General features: G+C 42.4%; 1 protein-coding gene across 3 annotated transcripts in view; it reads left to right on the forward strand.

Annotated features, from left to right (window-relative positions):
- The window catches only part of PDE6D (phosphodiesterase 6D), a 1,464,541-nt gene that overhangs the window by 785,810 nt on the left and 656,066 nt on the right, over positions 1 to 22,665 (forward strand). For all 3 annotated transcript variants that reach the window (XM_044070682.1, XM_044070683.1, XM_044070684.1), the window contains exon 4: positions 18,764 to 18,869. In XM_044070682.1, the coding sequence (XP_043926617.1) occupies positions 18,764 to 18,869 (106 nt within the window). The remainder of the gene's footprint in view (positions 1 to 18,763; positions 18,870 to 22,665) is intronic.

Raw genomic sequence — 22,665 nt, forward strand, 5'->3', positions numbered from 1 at the left:
CCTCAAATTTTCCCTTAGAACTAGCTAGTTTATCAGCAGTAGCACTAAAATCTGTATACCTGTGACTAGTACTTGCTCTAAAACTCGCTAAAAAGCACTAGGAAGACTTAATTTGTTACAAGCACTCACCTCTACTTGGTAATGAGGAGAAAATAGTTGTAGGCACTAGACAGCCTAAAGTTGCAAGTACCTTGCAAAAAAGTAAGGGAAAACAGCTCTTGTACTACACAAAGCAGCTAACCAGCCATGTCCAATGGTCAGCATCTGGTGATTTCTCCTGTCCACCTGGTGAATCTGGGCATCATGGGGCAATGCAGCAATTGCCTCATGTACACAGACAACCTCTCTTCCTATCACATAACACTACAACCTGCGAGATATGCACTTACATAGTCAAACTAGAAGCAAAGCTCTCTCCAGCCAGGACTGTGCTAGACAGTCAAGAGGAGAGGGTTAACACCTACACAACACCTCAAACAGCACATAGTCCTTCAAAACCCACACCACCAAAACCCGCACATAGCAACACAAAACCCACATATGTGGAAGATCTTAACAATAACCTGCTCAAGCAACGAGGACCTCTGAAGCTGAAATGCAAACAAACACCACCCCCAAACACAACCAAAGCATCACATAGCTCACAACACCAGTGTGCCACCCAACAGCAGCCCCTAAGGCAAGACAACATACCCAACACTTTAGTCATAGGTGAATCTGTAGGCAGGCACACTGATGTCCCACTCACCAGGCTGAACAAGGAGAAAATTGCAGTTAGTTGTCTGTCAGGTGCCAGGATCTGCCACATAACACATGAACTCAAGTCACTCCACAACAAGTACAAAGAAGAGACATGAAAGAGCTCTCAAATCATGTAGCCCAGGTAGGTATGACCCTAGCCCTGAGTAGCATCCTGACATTGCCCAGAATGATACCACAGTATAAGGACAAAATTATTGACTTCAATAATTGGCTAAGCTTCTGGTGTCATTCAAAGGGGATCCAGTATCCATCTGCCTGGGATGACATGATCGACGAACCACAATGCTTTGCAAGAGATGGTTTGCACCTGTTGCCCCTGGGGTTCACGTTACTGGCTAAGGCTCTTGCCACCCCTGTAGTGCCTTTTTTAGGCAAGGTTCAAAGGACAAAACTACCACCGTAACGGGTACAAGCAAACAAAATCTGTAGGTAATGCTACTCAATGCTAGAAGTCTGAACTTCAAGATGCACTCTCGAGGCTCTCCTAAAAATGGAGAACATCGATATCTGTGCAATAACTGAGATCTGGTTTTAAGTTCCAGAGAGCACTCCTGCAGTACCAGGCTACAACACATACCACACTTTTCAGCCGCCAAACCAGGACCGAAACAGTAAAGGCGGAGGGGGGTGTCCATATTCACCAAGGATATTCACACCTCCAGGTTGGTTACCCAACACAATGCATCTGAAATTCTCCAGGTGCAACTAACACTAGTTAAGACTGCAATACAAGTTGTAACTTGGTACAGATCCTCCACCATGCCCCAAGATTCTCACTACACCTTTCTTTTTTTTTTCAAAACAGGTTTATTGTTTTAACATATAAGAGAAATATCATAACAATTTTATACAAGCAATTAAAAATAGGTATTATAATATTCAACAAAACAACTAAAGTATTTACAAAGACATCCACTACAATCAGATCAATTAATTAAACTAAAATACCGTGCTATTGAAATTAGAATTTTTTTAACAAATTTTGTAAATTATCCCATACAATATAATAAGATGTTTTTCTAGTTGTTCTTGTCCTAATTGTGTTTATTTCCATATGGCACACTATATTCATAACATTTTTAAATTCATTGAACGAAGGAGGTGTATCTGAAATCCAATTTCTAGTTATTATTTTCCTAGCCACTGCTAGAATAGACCATAACAAGGGAAGCTTAACCTTTTTAACACTTTGAGGTACAGGTGTGTTGAATAATATAAGAGATTTAGAAATAATGAAATTATCTGTAAAAAGAGCCTGCAAAAATTCATTAATTGACTTCCAGTATTCTTTCAATTTTATACAGTCATAAAACATATGAGCCCAGTCAGCATTAATTTCTACATTACATCTCTTACATAAATTATCTTTATTATTTATTTTATTCATCATCAAAGGTGTATAAAAAGATCTATGTAAAAATTTCCATGTATAAAGTCTCCAGACAATGGAAGACGTAGTTCTATAAGCAGATTCCAATATATATTTATCTTGTTGATTTGGTGGGTCCCCATTAATAGAAGTGAAATAATTCCAGTATGAATCTACACTGTAAAAAGTTTCTTGTCTGATAATTTTATGTATGTATGAAAGTTTACCTTTATCAGAAACTTTATGTTGTAAATTTAATATCAAGTAATCAATCAGTGTTGGAATAGATTCTTTAACTGTTATAGACATTAGATCTATTTTATTAATGAGATGTTGTCTAAAGGTCTGAACCTCTAACCAGCAAGTTTCTCTTAGATCAAATTCTTGTTTTAAGAAATCTAGATTTTTAACTTTATTATCAGATATCAACTGATACCAGTACTTTAGATCATTATCTATAGCTAAATGAGTTCCTTCAGAAGTAGATGACAAAAGCATACCCTGAGTATACATTATAGGGAATACAATAAAATTCCATTCCCTATACTTAGGGTGCATGAATATAAAGTTACGATAGCTAATAATAATATTTAATGGGTAACAAACCATATGTTTAGGTGTAATAGGTGAAGTACAAAATTCCTTTAGTAACCATAACATGGAGTTATTTACAATCATATTTTTATGTGTTAAGGAGATTTTCATGAAGTGCATACTAATTGGCTCCCAATAATCTTTCCATTTTGCGACATATGACTGATCTATTAATAAAGTAATAACTTTTACAATAGAAGAGATAGTATATAAACACTACACCTTTCTAAACATACTGGAAAATATTAAGATACAACCAAACACCCTAATACTGGGTGATTTCAACTACCCTGCCATTAACTGGGAAAACTACTTCTGTACCAACACCTTTGCTCAACAGTTCTTGGAATTCATAAATGCCAACCCCCTAGAGCAACTAATTCATAGTCCCACCAGGGGTGCTAGTATTCTACACCTGGTCATTACCAACATGTGAGATCGATGCTCCACACCAATGGTTACCCCCTCGGTCAGATCAGACCATAAGCTAATCACCCTTTATATCCACATCCCACCCCCCTTTAAGGAAACCTCCGTAAGAAACTTCTCCAAAGCCAACTTTATGCTTCTCAAGTCAGAAGTAACAAACTTCATGACACCCATGCAGATGGGAACTGGAAGTTCAACTGCTGAATCCTACACTAAGGTGCTTTATGAGCACATTCACTTGTGCATGGACCGAGCCATCCCAAATAAAACTAAGATGCTGTCCTCTTAAAAAAAAGGAAGCTAATCTGGTGGTCCTCTGCCATAAACAAGCTGTACAACAAAAGGAAGAAACTATTGCAGTAAAGAGGAAGAATCCAGGATTCAAAAAACTCCCTCACCAGCCTCAGTAGAAAGTTGAGATCCCTCATAAAATCTTCCAAAGCTAGTTATGAAAACAAAATTGCCATTGATTCCAAAGACAACCACAAGACATTCTATAGCTGTGTCAAGATTCAAAATGGCAATACTCAGATCTGCTCTGAGCTACAGCGGAATGGCAGTAGATATACTGATCCCAAGGATATTGCCAATATCCTGGCAGATAGATTCAGTGCCAACTTCACCCTCCCCTCACCCACTAAAGGGCCCATCTCAATACTGAAAGAATGCCAAATTCTGGTAATCACGGCCACTCAGGTAAAAAAAAAAAAAAAACTCTCCAAAGCCAACAATACAGCACCCATGGGACCAGCCGACATCCCGGGCTGTGTACTGCATGAACTACAGAATGAATTGGCACCTCACTTGTGTCATGTTTAATCATAGCCTCACCTCTGGCTTTGTGCCCCCAGAGTGGCGCACAGCTACAGTCATCCCACTCGACAAGGGGGGATTCACTTTGGATTCTAGGAACTACCGCCCCATCAGTCTGATGAGCCTGATCTGCAAGGCCATGGAACGCATAATCATGGAACTTATAAACAAAGACATTGGCAACCTTCAAAGACTCGATCCACCCAGTTTGGGGTTGTAAAGGGCTGATCTTGCCTCCTGAACCTGATCGGCTTCTTCATATCAGTCTGCAGAGCCGTGGACGAGGGTAAGGTGGTTCACACAGCCTACTTGGACATCGCCAAGGCATTTGACACTATCCCCCACTCTGGAATCATAGATAAACTTACTAAGCTGGGCATTAATGGGCATTAATCCCTACATCACTCGATGGGTTGCAAACTGGCTTACTGTAAAAGTAGCGGACTCCAAATCCAGGTCCAGACAAGTGGTGTACCACAGGGTTCTGTCCTGGGACCACTGTTGTTTGGCATCTACTTCTCTGAAGTACAGGCAAACACTAAGGGACTCTGGCTTACAAAATTCACAGATTACTGCAAGCTGGGAGCCATTATTGAATTCCCAAATGATGTGGATATACTACAAAAGGGCCTTACCGAAAGAGATGCCTGGTGCCAGAGCCATGGGCTCAAGCTAAATGCCAAAAAATGTATAGTTGTCCCCTTTGGGAAAAAACATGTACCTATGAACTACCACATAGTTGGCAGTACACTAAACACCGAAAGTGTGATGAGAGCTAGGGACACCGGTGGACAGTGGTCTCACCTTTGATGACCACATAGCCACAACAGTTAAAAAAAATCCTTCTACATGGCACACCTCATCACTAAGGGCTTTTCATCCAACAAAAAAAGGTCATTGTTGACCTGTACTCATCCTTTATTAGACCCATTATAGAATATAATGCCCCTTTTGGTATGTACCTCACAAGACATCTGCAACAACTAGAAAGGCCACAGCAGTACCTCACCAAAAGAATCACAGGCCTAAAGCAGATGCCTTATGCTGACCGTCTGAAGAAACTCAAGCTATACTCTGTTGCATATCACCTACTCAGAGGCGATCTCTGCTTAACATACAAGGCCATGTCAAACCCAGAATTGTTGGACATGCTACATTTAAAGAAATCCCAATCCCGCTGAGCCACATTCTCCAGGGATCTTAACCTTGTCATCACAATGAATAGAACATGCTGTTGGGATAGGTTATTGACACATAGACACCCCATACTCTGGAATAGGCTGTCCATACATGTCAGGCAGAGTGCCTCAATGGCCCTCTTCAAGAGGAGACTTAACGATTGGATGGGAGATAGGAAATTCACCCCAGGGATCACATCAGTAGCCCTGCTAGACAGGGGTCCAGGAAAGTAAATATCTGTGGGAAGCAATAGCCAGGAAATTGTTATGGCTAGGCTTGTATAGGCCCTAGGGCCGATGGCCTAGTACCTACCTATGAACCTATAACTGGAGTCGCCCTCTGGGATGTCCATCCCTTCCTCCTGGAGTCTTTTAGAACTGGGCATAGATTGGTGAATCAGCTCTTGGCAGCCTGAGGTCTTCCTGCTGCCTCCCAGACCTCCCTCCTTCCCGGAGCCAAGATTTACTCTCCCAGGATTCGCATATATCTTCCTCCTTCAACCTCTCCGGAGGTCTTGGAGCCCTCTACTTTGATGTTCCTGGTGCCAACTACCTCTATACCGATGGTGGATCTCACTGTGGTGCCAACTCAGTGGTCTTTGGCTCCATCACACTCCTGTGACCATGATTTGGCTGCCGGCTGTGGGATCCCTGGATCGGCTCCGATTTTTTTTTTCTGCTGCTGCACCATCTACAGTTCCTGGTGCCCTGGCAGTTACAAGTCCTGTCACGGCTCCTACTCTGGAAGGTGGCTTGCCAGAGTGGGTTGTGACCCTGGTTCTGTGGTTCTTTCTCAGTTCTAGGCTCCCATCCCTCTTCGGGTAAGCCTGCCTTCCAGATTATGGAGAGAGCCCCAGTCTCAGCAGGCTCACAGCTGGTACCATCCCCATCAGTGTGTCATATTTATGTATCCTGTGGCTCACAGCTGTCAGTCTGCTACCTCGGGACAGCAGGCACAAGAGCAGCAGGATGCCCTATTGCAGGGTCCCCTCTCTTTGGAGTCCTCCTCAGACCTCCCCCCCTGAGGAGCCACCCCGAAAGAGAATCATGCAAGAGGAAACACCCGAATTCTCCAGAAGAATCTGTCACTGAAGATGCATATTTTGATGAGGGGGAAGGGTCCCCACAATCACACCCTGAAGATGTCTCCTTTGGAGATATCCTGGAGATTCTGAAACAGAGGGGTCATTGGAAGTCCTCAAACCCATCCTCAGAGGAATCTGTCTTCTTGCAGGCTTTTCGTGCCCAGCCATCTACTTCTTGGGTGACTCTGCCTGCAGATGAACTAATCAAACTCGTAGGGCAGTGTGCATGGAAGGCTCCTGACACCATAGAGCCCAATCCTCTGGAGACCTGACAAAATTCTGTCAGCCCTGAAGGATCAGCCCCACTGGTCGAAAGGTCTAGCAGTAGATGCCATGATGATGAAGGCAGCAACAAAAAAGGAACTCTCTGAAGAGAGTTCGTCCACCCTCCAAACCGAGAGTCTTGGACGATGGACAGAGTTGGGAAGTGGATCTATGCTTCATCGACCTTGCTATTTGGCCCTTGAACTACTTGGCACACTTCACCTGACTCCAAAGGGATCTGATAACTGAGCTATCGGATACCTTGACAGGGGCAGTGTCTGATGTGGTCCAGGATAAGGTTGCCTCCCATCTTGCCACCGTAGTCAATCTCCAACTCATCTATGCGGCTTATTGCACATACAGCTGAAGGGAAGTCTAGAGCAGTGGGTACAGGCACTACGCCTGGATGCGCTTGTGATTTTTGTGGACCCCTTTTAAGACTTCCTTTGTCAACGCTCCAGTTGATGCTACTTCTTTCTTTGGCCCAGAAGTCAGAGACACATTATCCAGGTGTGAGAAGGACAGAAAGACTCTTTTTGCTGTGGGCATGCATTTTTCTGATCCTCTCTGACCGTAGTCCAGGAATTGGAGGAGTGGAAAGATGTGGTTCAGGAAGACCCAAGGTCCTTTTTGGGACACGCATGGTGAGTACTACCCCCCCCCGGGGTAGGAGGGGGGAACCTTTCGGGAGGATGCCCCTCCTGTGGCAGAGGGGGGGCCCACATAACCAGGGTTCCAGGGATTCCTTCTCTGGACAACCCTACAGCATCCCTGAGCAGCGGCCCAATTGCTTACCTCTGGGAGCAGTAGGGAAAAGATTTTCTCTGCACCACTCAGCCAGGCCCACAATAACATTGGATTCCTGGGTGCAGACAATAATTACCAGAGGTTGCCATATTCCCTTCAACCTTTGCCCCAAACAGCAAAGACAAATCCCAGACATCCCGTCAGAGGGATATAGCAGCACTAGAGATTCAAAAGCTGCTTCAAAAAGTGTCATCCAAACAGGTCCCACCAGACCAGATAGGATCTGATTTTACTCAAGATTATTTTTAGTGCCAAAAAAGACAGGGGACTGGAGGATAATCTTGGACCTCAGTGTGTTGAACAGATTTGTACAACAAACAAAATTCCAGATGGTCACAGTTCAGTCTATCCTTCCTTTTCTGGAAAAAGACAATTGGATGTGCTCCATAGATCTTCAGGATGCGTATTACCACATAAAGATGGACAAACACTCCATAAGAGATATCTGCTTCTGGCAAGGAGCCAGTCATTACCAATTTCGAACACTGCCCTTCGGTCTCACCACAGCCCCCAGGGTGTTCAACAAAAGCATGGTAGTTGTAGCAGCTCACCTAAGGCTGCAGGGACTCCATATCTTTCCATATTTAGACAACTGGCTCCTCACCGCCCCCACCAGGCATCTGCTGCTTTCCGGCTTGGACTCCATCTTACATTTTGCCAAGTTCTTAGGCATTTCCATAAACCGGGAAAAATCACAGCTATCTCCCTCACAGGAGATGGAATTCATCAGGGCAAAACTAAACCCAAAATCCTCCATAGCTTCCCTTCCGCATCACAGACTGGTAAAGTTGAGGTTGCAACTTCAGGTGATACTCTCTCAAGGCAAAGTTCTTGCTCATCTAGTTTTACAACTTCTTGGGTCTATGGCAGCAACAATCACCTTAGTCCCCCTGGCGAGGTACCACATGAGGCTGCTTCAATGGCTGCTGACAGCAATGGTCACTGTTGACTTACCCAATGTCCCATCCGATCCTCATAGTAAACCGCTGCAGACAGGATTTATCTTGGATGAAGCCAGAAGAGAATTTATGGAGATGTCCCTTCTGCCCCTCTCACCCCAAGGCCATAGTGACCATGGATGCATCCCTGATGGGGTGGGAGGGCATTTTCAGGGAAAGACAATCCAAGGCACTCTGTCCCCTCAAGAGGCCAATCTGCATAGCAATGTCCTAGAACCGAGGGCAGTGGTTTTAGTGTTGCAAGCATTCTAGTCTGCTCTTCTTTCAGGGGCAATTGATATCCAGTCAGACAACATGTCAGTAGTCTAGTACATCAACAAACGGGATATCCAGATGCTACCCTCTGTCGGGAAGGCATAAGAGTTTGGCAATGAGCTATCACCTCCATCCACTTTCTAATAGCAACGCATATCCTGGGGAACTCCGTGACTGCAGACAAACTGAGCAGATGTATTCTCCTGCCTCATGAGTGGTCACTCAGTCCCAATGTAGAGATGAAGATATTTTGTCAGTGGGGTCAGCCTTGCTGTGACCTCTTCACCTCTCCCATAAACCACAAATGCAGCGGCTGTTTTGCCCTAGTCCCCCCTCAGGGGGGAGTCCTTGAGAGATGCTCTTCTCCACGATTGGCCCCCAGGACTTCTATATGCCTTCCCTAATCCCCCATTTCTGATGAAAACCCAATGGTTAAAAAGCAGTGTGATTCTCATTGACCCCTTCAAGTCTGGTTTCCCTTTCTCTGGCCTCACCTAGTTCACCGCCCATGGATTCTGGATCCATCTCTAGATCTGTTCTCTTCCCCAAGGCTTGGTCCATCTCAACCTACAAAATCTCAATCTGACAGCTTGGTTTCTCCACTTCCAGTAATTACCAGGTGAAACAATTTGTCATCCCCAGTATAAAAGATACTTCTGGGTTCTCATAAACCATTAACCAAAAAACTTTATCTTAGCAAATGGAAGAGATTTGTCTTTTGGTCTGATACAGTCTTGATCCTTTCTCGGCTCCAGTCGATAAGGTTTTGGAATACTTAGCCACCTTATTTCAATTGGGAGTCTCTACTTCTACCATTAGAGTTCATTTAGCTGCCATTTCCAATGTCCATAACAGATTTGATGATGGTTCTTTAATGTCTCACTCTTTGCAAAACTTTTCTTAAGGGTGCTTTACATTTGAAGCCACCTTTCAAAGATCCCATAGCACCTTGGGATCTAACGTTGGTCTTGCAATGTTTGGTTCATCAACCCTTTGAGCCAGCAGCCACCTGTGATCTCAAGTTTTTATCTTGGAAGACTCTCCATCTGGTAGCTATCACTTCTGTCAGGAGAATTTCAGAGTCACAGGCTGTGTGTGTAAAACCATCTGTATATCATTTTTCACAAAGAGAGTGTCGCTCATAAGTAATCCCTCCTTTCTGCCTAAAGTAGTATCAGACTGCAATATCAATCAGACAATAGATTTACCAGTCTTCTTTCCAAATTTCTCAAACAAGGGAGAATATTGCTTGTATTTGTTGGATGTCCACAGACAATTGTTTTTATTTGGACAGAACAAAATCATCCAGAAAATCGGATCAATTGTTTCTATCCTTTTTGGGTACTAGAATGGGCAATCCAGTCTCAAAAGTCACTGTCAAAGTGGTTAAGAGACTGCATTACATTTATTTATAGCCAAAACAAACGACTTGCCAACAAAAGTTAGAGCTCATTCTACCAGATCTGTTTCCAGTAGTCTTTCATTCCAGAACTTCTGTGGATGATGTATGCGTAGCCGCAACTTGGGCTACCCCCCCCCCCCCAATACATTTATCACATTACAAATCGGATATGGTCTCCAGGGGAAGAGCATCCTTTGGCTCTATGGTGCTCAGGAATATTCTTCCTTGGGGCCTCCCAGGATCTAAAGTAGCTGGAGACTCTGTCCCAACAGTCAAGAATGAATGAAGATTGACAACATCAGATAAAGAAGTTATGTTCTTACCACAACGTTCCATCTGTGTTGACGTTCTTCATGTTTCACTGTTGCAGTCATTGCGTTTGGGTAATCTGCTTGCAGGTTGCCCTTAGTCGGCCTGATTAACAAAGTCTTGGGTCCTGCGTCACGGGGGTATAAAACATGCAGCCGATGCCATTACATCAGTCTTTCTTGCCGTGCAGTGCCCGAAGCAGAAGCAGTTGGCAAGTGCTGGTCGGCCAACTCCTGAAATTTTCATTTTCAAGTTTCAGAATCTAAGTCTTCAACTAAAGCTAAGTACCCCATTGGGGAAACTTTTTCATGCTCCTTACCGATGTCTGTAAAAGTTAATTGCATTACTTGTGAAAAGCAAATACCGCAAAGATTTTCATTTGTACTGTATTCCTTGCCTAGGCCCTGACCATGATGTACCTTGCTGTCGGTTTTGTGCTTTATTTAATCCGTGCACTATCCATTGTTGGTATATTTTTGTCTCTAAATATTTTGGTTCTCTGTTTAATTATCCAGAAATGTCGGTTAGCCATCAGACTACTGGGATTCCAAAAAAACCCGCAAAGATAGACAGGCCGCCGAGGTCCAAAACTGCTGACGACGCTTCTCCTAAGCCAGTCGCCAGTTCGTCAGTACTCAGTGAGGTGCTATCGCAGCCCCTGATACCCGCTACTTCTGATTCGCAGGCCTCTATTGAGACCCCTTCAGAGTCCATTATGCCGCGAGATGCTTCAACTATGGAACCCGCGGATATCTCTACCTTGGATGGGACCGGAGCCGCTGTGCAGACACCGGCTTCTGAGGGTGGATTCAGGCCTACAGACTTGCATATTAAATCAATGCCTCCTTCATTACTTAGGCCTAAATCTCGATCCATGTCTAAAAACTGAAGCCCAGGCCACATGCTCAGGCCTCTATGCCTAAAAAACAAATAAGAATGGCTGAAGATCTAATAACTCTAATCAGGGGTAGCCCCCCCCCCCCTTCTAAAAGGCCTAGGACTGAAGTTGATTGTGAATCTTCTGATCAGGATTCTGTTTTTTCTGACTCTTCTGATTACCTGGATTTGTCCTTACCTACTTATGAGGATTCTGATGCAGAGGACTCTATTCCCTCTGCTTCCCCTCCTGAGGATTTTTCTTTTGGGGAAACCTTACATTCTCTAAGGGGGCATTTCCACTGGGAAAGCCAGGATTACTCTGATTCAAAAAAGAGGCTTAGGGGTTTCCTTCTCCTACCTCAGCATAGGCATAGGCCTTTAGCTATTCCTCCTGTACTGGACATTGTTGATGATGCTTTCTCGGAATCTAGTTTGGCCCCTGCTTCCCTGCCTCCTGCTCCCAGAAAACCTGATAGATACTACAGGGTCCCTGAGTCCCACAAGTTCCTTTTCAAAAATCCTATTGCAGATCTAGAGACTATTTTACAGGGGCCCAAGAGCATTAAGGCTTCTACTTCTAAACATCCTACTCCTCCTGATAGAGACTCAAGGATGCTGGATAGATTGGGTAAGAAGGTTTACACTTCTGTAACTTTGGCCATTAGGGCTTTAAACTGCCAGTTTCATATGTTAAAATATCAGCAACATGTTATTGGAATGCTTAAACAGAAAATGATGTTGATTCCTGACTGTGGAAAATAAAGAATTACAGGATTTAATGCATTCTGCCGAACAAGTTGGAAAACATACTTTGCAATGTGGTTTTGATTCGTTAGAGGCCTCTTGCAAGGCTGCTGTTACTGGGTCTGTGCTCAGAAGGCATGTGCTTGGCTTAAGGAGCAATTTTTGCCTGATCATGTTAAAGCTAAATTGTTGGATGCTCCTTTAAATCAGGGCCGCCTGTTTGGCAACAAGGCTGAGGAAGTTCTTAAAAAGATGGAAGATAAAGCTAAACCTATGCAAACTGTTAAAGATTTTTTACAAATTCAACCTCCTAGATTTAGTAGACACTGGCCCTCTAAAAATTGGTCCTTTCCAGCCCCTACCAGGTCTTCTCAAGCCAAACCCAGACACAGCAAAAACCCCAGGTTTCAGTCCCAGGGGGCTTACAGAACTAAGCAGTGGGGAGCCGCTACTTCCAAGTCTGGGAATAAGACTTCCCCCTATGGTAAACTCTCAATGATTTCCTTTTAAAATTTCCAAGCACTTATCTGACTGCCCCTTTGGGGGAAAAGATTGCTCTTCATGCAAAGGACTGGGAACTCATTACCCAGGACAAATGGGTTTTAAATAGTGTCCCAGGGATACAGATTTCATTTCCACATGTTGCCAACACCAAGTGGATGGCCAGACTTACCCCCAAATCAATGGGCAGAGGCACAAAAACAAGTACTTTCTCTGTTAAGCATGGGGGCTATTCAACCAGCACCAGAAGAGGAAAGGGGACAAGGTTTCTACTACAGACTTATCCTGGTACCCAGGAAAGACCAGTCATGGCGTCCTATCCTGGACCGGTCTACTCTAAACTCCTTTTTGGAGATTCCAAAATTCAAGATGCTGACTTCACCAATTTACTTCCTATGCTAGGCAAAGATGCCTGGTTGGCAACATTAGATTTAAAAGAAGCATACCTGCACATTCCAATCAGGGAATCTTGCAGAAGATACCTACGCTTCAAAGCAGGTTATGCGCACTATCAGTTCTCTCTGCACTGCCCTTTGTGAATACCCTGGGCGCAGTAGATAAGCCAAAGTGCCTAGCTCCAGTTATTGCATTTTGCAGGCAAAGAAATATTCAAATATGCCCATACCTGGATGATTGTCTAATTCAGGCAGAAAGCCAGGACAGACTTTTGAATCATCTGGCCTTTGTAAAAAGGGTTCTAACTTGTCTGGGGTACATCATAAACAAAAAGAAATCACAACTTGTACCCTGTCAACAAATTATATTCCTAGGAGCAAGCTTGAATACAACTTCCCAAGTGACTTACCTCATGCCAGAAAAGCAAATTCATTTGACAACTTACTTCAAACAAGTGGCCACAAAAACCCTGCTATCTTCCAGACAAATACTGCAAGCATTGGGTTCATGGCCTCCTGCATTCTTCTAATTCCATATGCAAGACTACATATGAGGAAACTACAGTGGTATCTAAAAAGCCTATGGTGTCAACATTCTCAAAACCTAGAAACAATGATTCCTATCATACCTTGCCTACGCCTAGAGTTCCTTTGGTGGTCCGAGGCCTGCCACCAAAACAAGGGACTACCTTTCACACCACCCCCTGCCGCCCAAACCCTAACAGATGCATCAGACTATGCATGGGGGGGGGGGGCTCACCTGGCAGGGAAGTGCATTCAGGGCAAATGGAACCCAAGTCAAATGCACCTGCATATCGATCAAAAATAAATGTTAGCTGTACAGAATGCTCTGACAGCCTTCAAGGACCACATTCTTCCAGGACAACTAATGGTAAAGACGGACAACACCACTGTTATATGGTACATAAACGAGCAGGGGGGGGTACACATTCTTACCCCCTCTGCAGACTAGCAATGGTATTGTGGAACACAGCCTTGAGCTACCAAGTGCACCTACAAGCTCAATTCCTGCCAGGAAAATTAAATACACTGGCAGACGGACTAAGCAGAAACCTCATGGACCCACACAAGTGGAAACTGGAACCAAGGATTTTCAACATGTTGACAAACAAATGGGGGAGCCCAGATTTAGACCTGTTTGCCTCTCCCCAGAACTACCAATTGGACAAATTTTGCACAAGGACTCCCCACAAAGAAGCCTGGAAAGTGGATGCTCTGTCCTTCAGCTGGAAAAACCATCAGTCTATGCCTTCCCCCCTCTGCCTCTGCTCTCCAAAGTACTACTAAGTCAAACAGGACAAACCAAGGATTATTTTGATTGCTCCAGACTGGCCGCACCAACACTGGTACCCCCTCCTGCACAGTGTGTCACTGTTATTTCCATGACACCTGCCTCAGACTCCTTCCCTGCTGTCTCAGCAGGAGAACCAGATTCTGCACCCTCAGCTACCAACACTGAACCTTGCAGCCTGGCTAATTACTTAATCTCTCCTTTACCATCCCTCAGCAAACCTGGGATGGATATCATTTTAGAGGCAAGGAGGCCTGGTACTAGAAGATCTTATGGTGAAAAATGGAAAAGATTCTGTGCCTGGAACCATTCTCATGGGATGAGCACAGCAGCGCCCAGTTTACCTCAGATTTTACAATACTTAACTGAGATGCTTCACAAGGGCCTCTTTTTTCCTCCATTAAAATCCATGCCTCAGCTATTTCAGGTCATAACACAGAACCTCCCCTCTTCTCATCCACTGCTCAAGCAGTTCCTCAGAGGGGCCAAAAATTTGAGACCACCCAGGAAAGCTCCAACCCCAGCCTGGGACCTTAACTTTGTCTTGGAGAAACTCACTCTACCTCCTTTCGAGCCAGCTGCTACTGCAGACTTAAAATTTCTTTCTTGGAAAACAGCTTTCCTTTTAGCAATCACTTCAGCTAGAAGGGTATCTGAATTACAGGCCCTTATGGCAGTAGAGCCTTTCATCATCTTTCATGCGGACAGGGTGTCACTCAGAACCAATCCATCCTTCATGCCCAAGGTGGTATCCAGTGTGGCACTTATCCGTCCATTCATTTGCCAACCTTCTTTCCCAATCCACAGAATAAAGGGGAACGGATACTGCATTCCTTAGATGTGCACAGACCACTTAGATTCTACTTGGACAGGACTAAGGCGCAAAGGAAAATCTGAACAGCTGTTGGTAGCATTTGCTACAGGGGCAGAGGGGAAGGTTATTTCAAAACAAACCATTTCTAAATGGATAAGCCATTGCATTCATTTCTGCTATAAGCACCATGGAAAACCTATCCCCCAGGGGATCAGACCTCACTCCACCAGGGCTGCATCTACCTCTACAGCCTTTCTCAGAGGCGTCCCTACCAGGGACATCCTAGAAGCTGCTACCTGGAGTTCTGTACATACTTTCACCAAGCATTATCATTTGCCAATTTTCTCTAAATCCAGATCTGGCTTTGCCACTGCAGTCCTGCAGGGCCTTATAGCTGGCCCTAATGCTATCTAAACTCCTCCTCCCAACCATAGCTTTGGGAATCTACCCAAATGTAATGACTGCAACAGTGAACACGAAGAACATAATAAAGTTGTGTACACTTACCATAAACATAGGTTTCGAGTGTATTCACTGTTGCAGTCCTGGTTACCCTCCCTCCAGCCCCCTGACTTCTTTTGGCTATACCTCTACTTTCCTTTACTATGCTTAAAAGCCTTTTTAGTGTATTTGCTTTTTTGTTGGAGGTATATGTTTAATTGCTTCCCATTAGGGGGGGCACCTGACATATGGGGCAAGAAAAACTGATGTAATGGCATCGGCTGCATGTTTTATACCCCTTGCGACCTGATGTCATGGAAGAAGGGACAGCAACTGACGCAGGACCCAAGACTTTAATCAGGCCGACTGAGGGCAACCTGCAAGCAGATTACCCAAATGTAATGACTGCAACTGACTACACTTGAACATCTACATTTATGGTAAGTGTACACAACTGTACTTTCTTCATTCTTGACATCCCACCCTCCTGCCCCCTCCAAAAGACTCCTGGAGGTTTGTTAGTAGGGTGTTGCTCAGACAGAGCTTCCATGATTTTCTTCATATTGGGTAAACTCGATCTGAGGTAAAGGGAAGGAGAAGCATTATGGGTAGCCTTAGCTTGAGAGTTTTTGGCTGGCACAAGCTTGATAATAATGGCCAAGTCAGTTCCGAGGATTGGAACCGAACCCAACAGTCAAGAATGAATGAAGATTGACAGCACAGATGGAACATTATGGTAAGAACATAACTTCTTTTTTCTAGGTAAGGGTTGTATGCTGCTCATAGCTAGGGACATACCTGCCTGGGACACGTACTCAGAGATGGCTCAACCAGGTCTCTCTCCATATAGTCCAGTGAGGTATGTCTGAGATCATTCACACTAACATGAACTGTGACAGAGAGTCATAACGGTACATGTTGCTGAGAGACCTGAGTGCATGGGTGATTTGATGAATCCTGGCACCGTACTGCCAACTGACTGTGACTTTGTCCAACCTGGTGAGTGGGACATCCATGTGTCTCACCATTGATTCTCCAATGACAAGAAAACTTGTTTTTTGAGTGTTAAGCCTTACAGGCTTGGTGGGTGAGGCACTGGTGTTGCTATGTGTCATGGGAGCTGTAGGGATTGTGTTAGCTGTGGCAGTCTTGTGTTTTGAAGTTCACTGGTGTTTCACTAAATTTTTTGAAGAGAACCTCCACGTATCTAGATTTACGTTTTTCTTGTGTACTGTGTGTGAGTAGTGACACGATGTGCATGTGTAGTGGTGGGTGAATTGACAACTTCCTCCATGTTATTGTTTTGAGTGAGAGCATGGACGCTAGATTCTTGGTGTAAGTACATCTTTCACACTCTGTAGTAGAGTGTGTTATTAGTAGAGGTTTGCCTGTGTACATGTGGCAATTGCTACACTGCCTCAAGAAACCCAAGTCAATAAGGTTGGCAGGAGGAACAAGATCATCCAACTGTCCATAATCTTATATTGAAGACTGTTGTCAGTAGGGATGGCTTTTCAAAATCGATTACGGAGGAGCTCAACGGATGGATATTTCTACCGCTGTTTTAGGGAAAATTTGGTGAATTTTAACTGTCAAGCTTTGGTGCACAATTGCATGGCAGTGCACGGTGCTGAGCAAAGCGCAAACAAGCAGAAACCTGCTAAAATGCTAGGCCTAAATACTAGAAGCTAAAAACCTTGAAAAAACTTTACAAAAGATTGAAAAGGATCAATGAGGATGCTTATTCCAAGCCCAGACCAGCCTCCCTTTACCAAACAGGTCCCAATCAGTACAATTCTCTCTCAAAAGTGCAGATTGCCCCTTTCCAATACAAGATGGCTTGAAAAACGTGCTCAGAACAAACTACCACAAACAGTTCCAGAAGCAGCAAACTTGTATCTGGACTATTCTACAGCTAATAGCTACCCTAATTTCACCGGGAAATAGTGTGTTTAACAAAGCAGAAAAATAACAGACACGCTAAAAAAAAAAAAAAAAAAAAAAAATTAAAACAGCAGAAAATCAGCCAGGAGAACTCTAAAGAATGTTTTAAACAGTTAACATATCAGTTATTTAAACACTGCTTGGCAGGAATACCAGAAGCAGAACAGGTAGCTTTAAAACAATGAAAAAATACTAGTAAATACTTAACCGTGAAAACAACAAAAAAGCTTTGTAAACAGTGAAAATGGCAATAAAATTTGATTTTACAGGCACAGTAAAGCAGAATTGCAGTACAACAGTATAGTTTAGTGCACAGTAAATACAGTATAAAAGTAGGCGACAGGCAATAAAAAAGTGCAGTAAATAGTATAAATAAGCAAACAAAACAGGCAACTTAAGTTTTTTTGGAAGCTCAGAAGCTTCTAGTCCTCTGGTATCTCAGCTCAGAGATGTGGCTGGTGGATCTGAAGATGATGTCCTCTTGACAGACCTCTTGTACCACTGAAATCCTTGCTTAGTGTGGTGGTGATGGGGGGGTCAAAGTTCAGGAAGTCAGGCCAGTCAATTGGGCTACCTTCAGGTAAGGTTCCCAGTCTAGCCTGACTAACATGCTTTGGGGTCTTCTATTACCTGGGGGTGCAGCATGCACAAATATTGTATCAATATTGTGTTTCAAAGTGTATGTCACTCTCTACAAGACCTGGTCATCGAACCAGCTGCATGTGTATAAATTTTAGTGTTTGGTTCATCATGCCTGTGTCCTTATATTTTTTCTTCACACTCTGTGTTCTAAGTTGATCTGTTTAATAAGCTGCTCAACTTTAGCTACAAGGATTGACTCTTTGCTGAGCTCTTTTAATAGCCTGTTCTTGCAAACTTATGGCAGCTGAAGGATCAGAAAAGGTTGCATTTACCTCTGTTGAGAGAATGTCTTGGCCATGAAATCCTCCGACATTATTTTGTGATTTGCAAGATGTGTGCTTGCTATTGGTTGGTGGCAAACTGGTAAGTTCAAGGGTAGCTGTGGTTATATGGAAAGCATATTATGGCATTGAATGTGTTGGCAGTGAGCATTCACCCCCCCCCCCCAAACATAGGATCTTACTAAGTAAAAAGTACCATGTTGTGATAAGTGAAGAGAATGAACCTAGCAATTTGATCCATCAAGGACAGTACTTTATAAATCGGATAACTGGGTATGAATGTATCTGTTTTATACAATTCACTGGAAAGTGTGGTACCCCTACCTACAGCAGTATCCATTCTGTTCCTCTTGTTTCTATCGCAAACAAGCCTGGTTACTTTATACTTGGGTTCTTTATCTGATTTATGAACTGTGGAGTCCAGAGTGTTTTATGTGAGTAGAGGGATGACCTACTGCAGCATTGTGATGATGTGCACTTGAAAGGTGGAGAAAGGAGTACAGTACACAGGTGTTACTGTAAAAAAAAATGGGTTAATGTTCTGTTTCTAATTGTTTTCTTCCTCATTTGCAACTTTTATGTAGAATGGTTCTTTGAATTTGGATTTGTGATCCCAAATTCTACAAACACGTGGCAATCCTTAATAGAAGCAGCACCTGAATCACAGATGATGCCAGCTAGCGCTTTAACGTAAGTTACATTTTTGCAATTCAAAATTGTGGTAGTAGTCTGAGTTAGTCTAGAAATTCAGCAAAGAAGTGATTTGTTTGCTTTCAAAGAAAAAAAATGTTCCCTAGCAGTACATATTTTTGTGTGTATGTTTCAGAAGGCTGATGTAATTATAATCTAAGCCAAGATGAAAGAGGTGCAGCAAAAAGGGCACCAGAAGCACCAGTATGAGAGCACAGCACACTAAGCCTTACTGGTTGGGGTGGGGAGGTACAGTCTGCATCCTGAACTATGATTGTATCGGCCTTCATTTGTCAGTTCAACTAAAGCTTCCCTGCTCAAGCTTGGAAGCAGTTTAAACCTGAATAGTTAATAAACATGCCATGAAAGTTGTATGGAGTAAATAAATATTTTTTTTTATTTTACACGTGAATTTAATAAATGAAGCATTACAAAGTGAAAGCCAGTATCCAGTTTGTGCATATTTACAGTATGCATTTTGGTTTGATGAGAAACAAAAGGAAAACAAAGATTGGCTAGGTTAACGGAAAGAGTAAGGGATGAAGAGTAATAGTTGACAAGAGAGGGATGAATAGAGTGGTTGTAAGCTTGCAGGAAAGACGTTTTTTTTTCTTTCCAGTGGAGATTTTACTTTAGCATCACATTTATGAGACGGTACCTTGTAGGCTTGTTTTTCATCTGATGATGTTTATAAAGTAATGACTCCCAAAAATGGAAGTGTTTTTAAGCCGATCACAGAATTTGAGGTGGGCAGTAGATTTCAGTTTTACTGGCAGTGATTCATAAATGCATGGGGCTGATAACTGAAGTACGTGTGATCTTAAGTGTGAAGTTTGGTTAGTGGGGTGTTGTAATAAGGGGGTGGTTGATCTTTGGATAGAAGTGAAGATAGATTCTTTTAAATGACCCTTCTGACAAACAAGTGTAATGTTCCTAAGTTTACTCTTTATACATTAGATGCTGACAGCAGTGCAAACCTTTGTTTTATGAGTAACATTGCGCAGTGGCAAGTCCTGTGTAGTACCAGGGTTATCACCATTTACATATGCTGCTGCTTGCAGGGAAATCGGGGTGTTTCTTAGATGCATTCACTGTTATGAGGAGGCCATATTTGAAATGGGCTATTCGAACACCATTTACTTTAGCTATTCTAATGGTAGGAAGTGTGAAATTATTTCTGTCCTAAATAGTAGCTTTTTTTATTTTGGATTTGGCTGTTTTTACATGATATCGGAAGTCAAGTAAATGGTCAAGCAGTGTCCTAAGATTTAAATTTATGGGCGCAAGGACTTGTATTGGCATCTAACATGTCTGCAGTCTATTGCAAGATACAATGTATAGGTACTGATTAGTATCTGTATTTAATACTGTTATTTTTTTCCCTTGGGGTACTGTATTAGAAATCCTACTGTGATAGTATGTCACAGACTGGCCACAGGTGTATTCAGTGCAGTGAATCTACAAGACAAGAAGAAGCTAGCAGGCAGTCTGATTCTTTGTCAAGAGTGATCAGTACCTGTAGTGAGTCGTTATTTCTTCCATCTGCATACACTATTGACGTTATGGCAAAGATTTAGAAGTAGGCTGCTTATGCACAATATTTGAACCTCAAGCAAACCAAGGTTAACCTTGGAAGAATGGTTTTTCACCCCAAAAATGGTGTAGTCTCACTGTCAGCTGTTTTATTATATATTATATTCATGTAACAAAAGTGCAGGACTAGATGCATACTTTGTTATATGGCATTATATCTAGCACACTGATCAACACCCAGATATGCAATGACGTTTATACTTTGGTGCTTTTTTACTCCTTACTTATCGCAATGTGCATGTATGAGTGTTTCAGTCACTGTCATTGAATGTGATCTCTTTAAGTGTACTTGGATTTAAGCCATTTTTCTAATTTAGATAGCTTTTTTAAAATGGAAAATAGAAATGTGTGTACATTTTAAATGGAAAATAGAAATGTGTGTGTGTGTATGTATATATATATATGTGTATATATATATATATATATATATATATATATATATTTTTTTTTTGCTTGTTACTGCTGTATACAATTTAGTACTGATGAAGCTCTGACAAGGGCAAAAGTTCTCATCTCTTGTACTGTGGCTTAAACAGGTAATACCAGCTTGAATACTGTGGGTTTTGTTTTTAATAGATCTTACATAAGAAGCTTTACTACTAATCACTCCTGTACAGTCTTCCCTTTTTGTGTTTTGTAATAGCATCCGACATGCCTGCAGTCGAATGAAAGTCCTAGCTCCCAGACCGGTTGAGTTTTTCCTTTACATAAAAAATTGTAAATGTATTTACAGCTTACAGCAATATTTGTTAGTACATTTGCTTGATATATGAACAGAAATCTGGTAAAAGAACTTAACAATGGTGTTCATGAAATGGGGAATTCTTTGGTAGACTTAACTAGCACAGCTTAAAAAGTTGTATACTTTATCTGACCAGACAGATTGCAGACAGGAATTTTAAGCAAGGGATATCAAAGTCTGCAGTTAAGTGGAAGTTGTGCAGCTGTTCATCTAAAGGATTATTGCTGCAGTGCATTTTCATAAAACAAATGGGATTTAGCTACTGGTGGATATCTGTCTTTCGGCCTTACTTGTAGATCACTCTATCTCCAGGTAGGTCACTCCACAAATGTGACCATCAACAGTAAGTCTAGTTGTTAGAATGACTCTTAACATATTTATTTACTTTTAGCCATTGAATTGAATGATCATCCACTATGTTGGGAATATGCTAGTGGTTTTCCTGGCAGGTACAGAGTGATATATTCTGCAGTTTCTCATCTGTAGTACAATATGCAGGCAACTCTACTCTTATCCATCTCCAATACGATCTCTAAACTACACACACTTAACACAGAATTCCTTTATCTCTGTTGAAAAATGGCTCAGAAATCAACTAATCCTTAACCCGAAGAAAACTCATCTCCTTCTCTTTGTACCTCAGACACTCTCAACTTATATCCAACTTTTCTCTTTCCTCCCTAGATGGCAGCACCATCTCCCCTGCCTCATGCACCAAACTCCTTGGGGTAATAATTGATGACCGACTAAAATTTGACGTGCACATAAAACAGGCCATCAAAAAAAAAAACACACCAAAAACTTGGACTACTTTAAAGGAACAAAAAAATCCTCACTACTGCCACTAAATGCACTCTTGCACAGGCATTTCTGTTGCCTAGTCTTCTGTACACTTCCCCCATCCTTAATATCTAAACTACCTCTGTAGACCACTGCTATCAGTGCAACCCTTAATGTTCATATTTTTTCTTTTGTTTTTCTCTGTATAATTAATTTTGTATTTGCATTATTTTTAATAGTTTTTGTCCTGTATGTTTATCTTTGCTTATGTTTGCTGGGGCTTTTCCCCTTGGGTCTCCACTGAAAGTGGGTTTGTTTGCAAACTCAATTGGACTAACCCAGTTAACAAATGTGAAATAAAATAAATAAATATATACCGTTTTCAGCTTATCTTTAGAGTTTCTGTGTGTTAACTGCATATATGGCTGACAGTTTCTGACTTTCTCTGTTGGTTGCCTGTGACTAACGATGTTCCAGAAAAAATTAAAAAAATGCTGTATCGGATGCCAAAAAGAACCTTTAACGTGTTTATTTCTAGTTTAAGCACTTTCGTTCCTCACAAGACTGGAACTTCATGAGGAACATAATAAGAAACTGTTTCACAGTTTAAAAAGCCTTAATTTAAAGGCATATGTCATAAAATACTTTAGTCATACTTGTAAAAAGTACTGCTAAAAACCC

This window comes from Protopterus annectens, chromosome 4.part1 (genome assembly GCF_019279795.1).
Source record: "Protopterus annectens isolate FY-2018-M chromosome 4.part1, PAN1.0, whole genome shotgun sequence".
Lineage (NCBI taxonomy): Eukaryota > Metazoa > Chordata > Ceratodontiformes > Protopteridae > Protopterus > Protopterus annectens.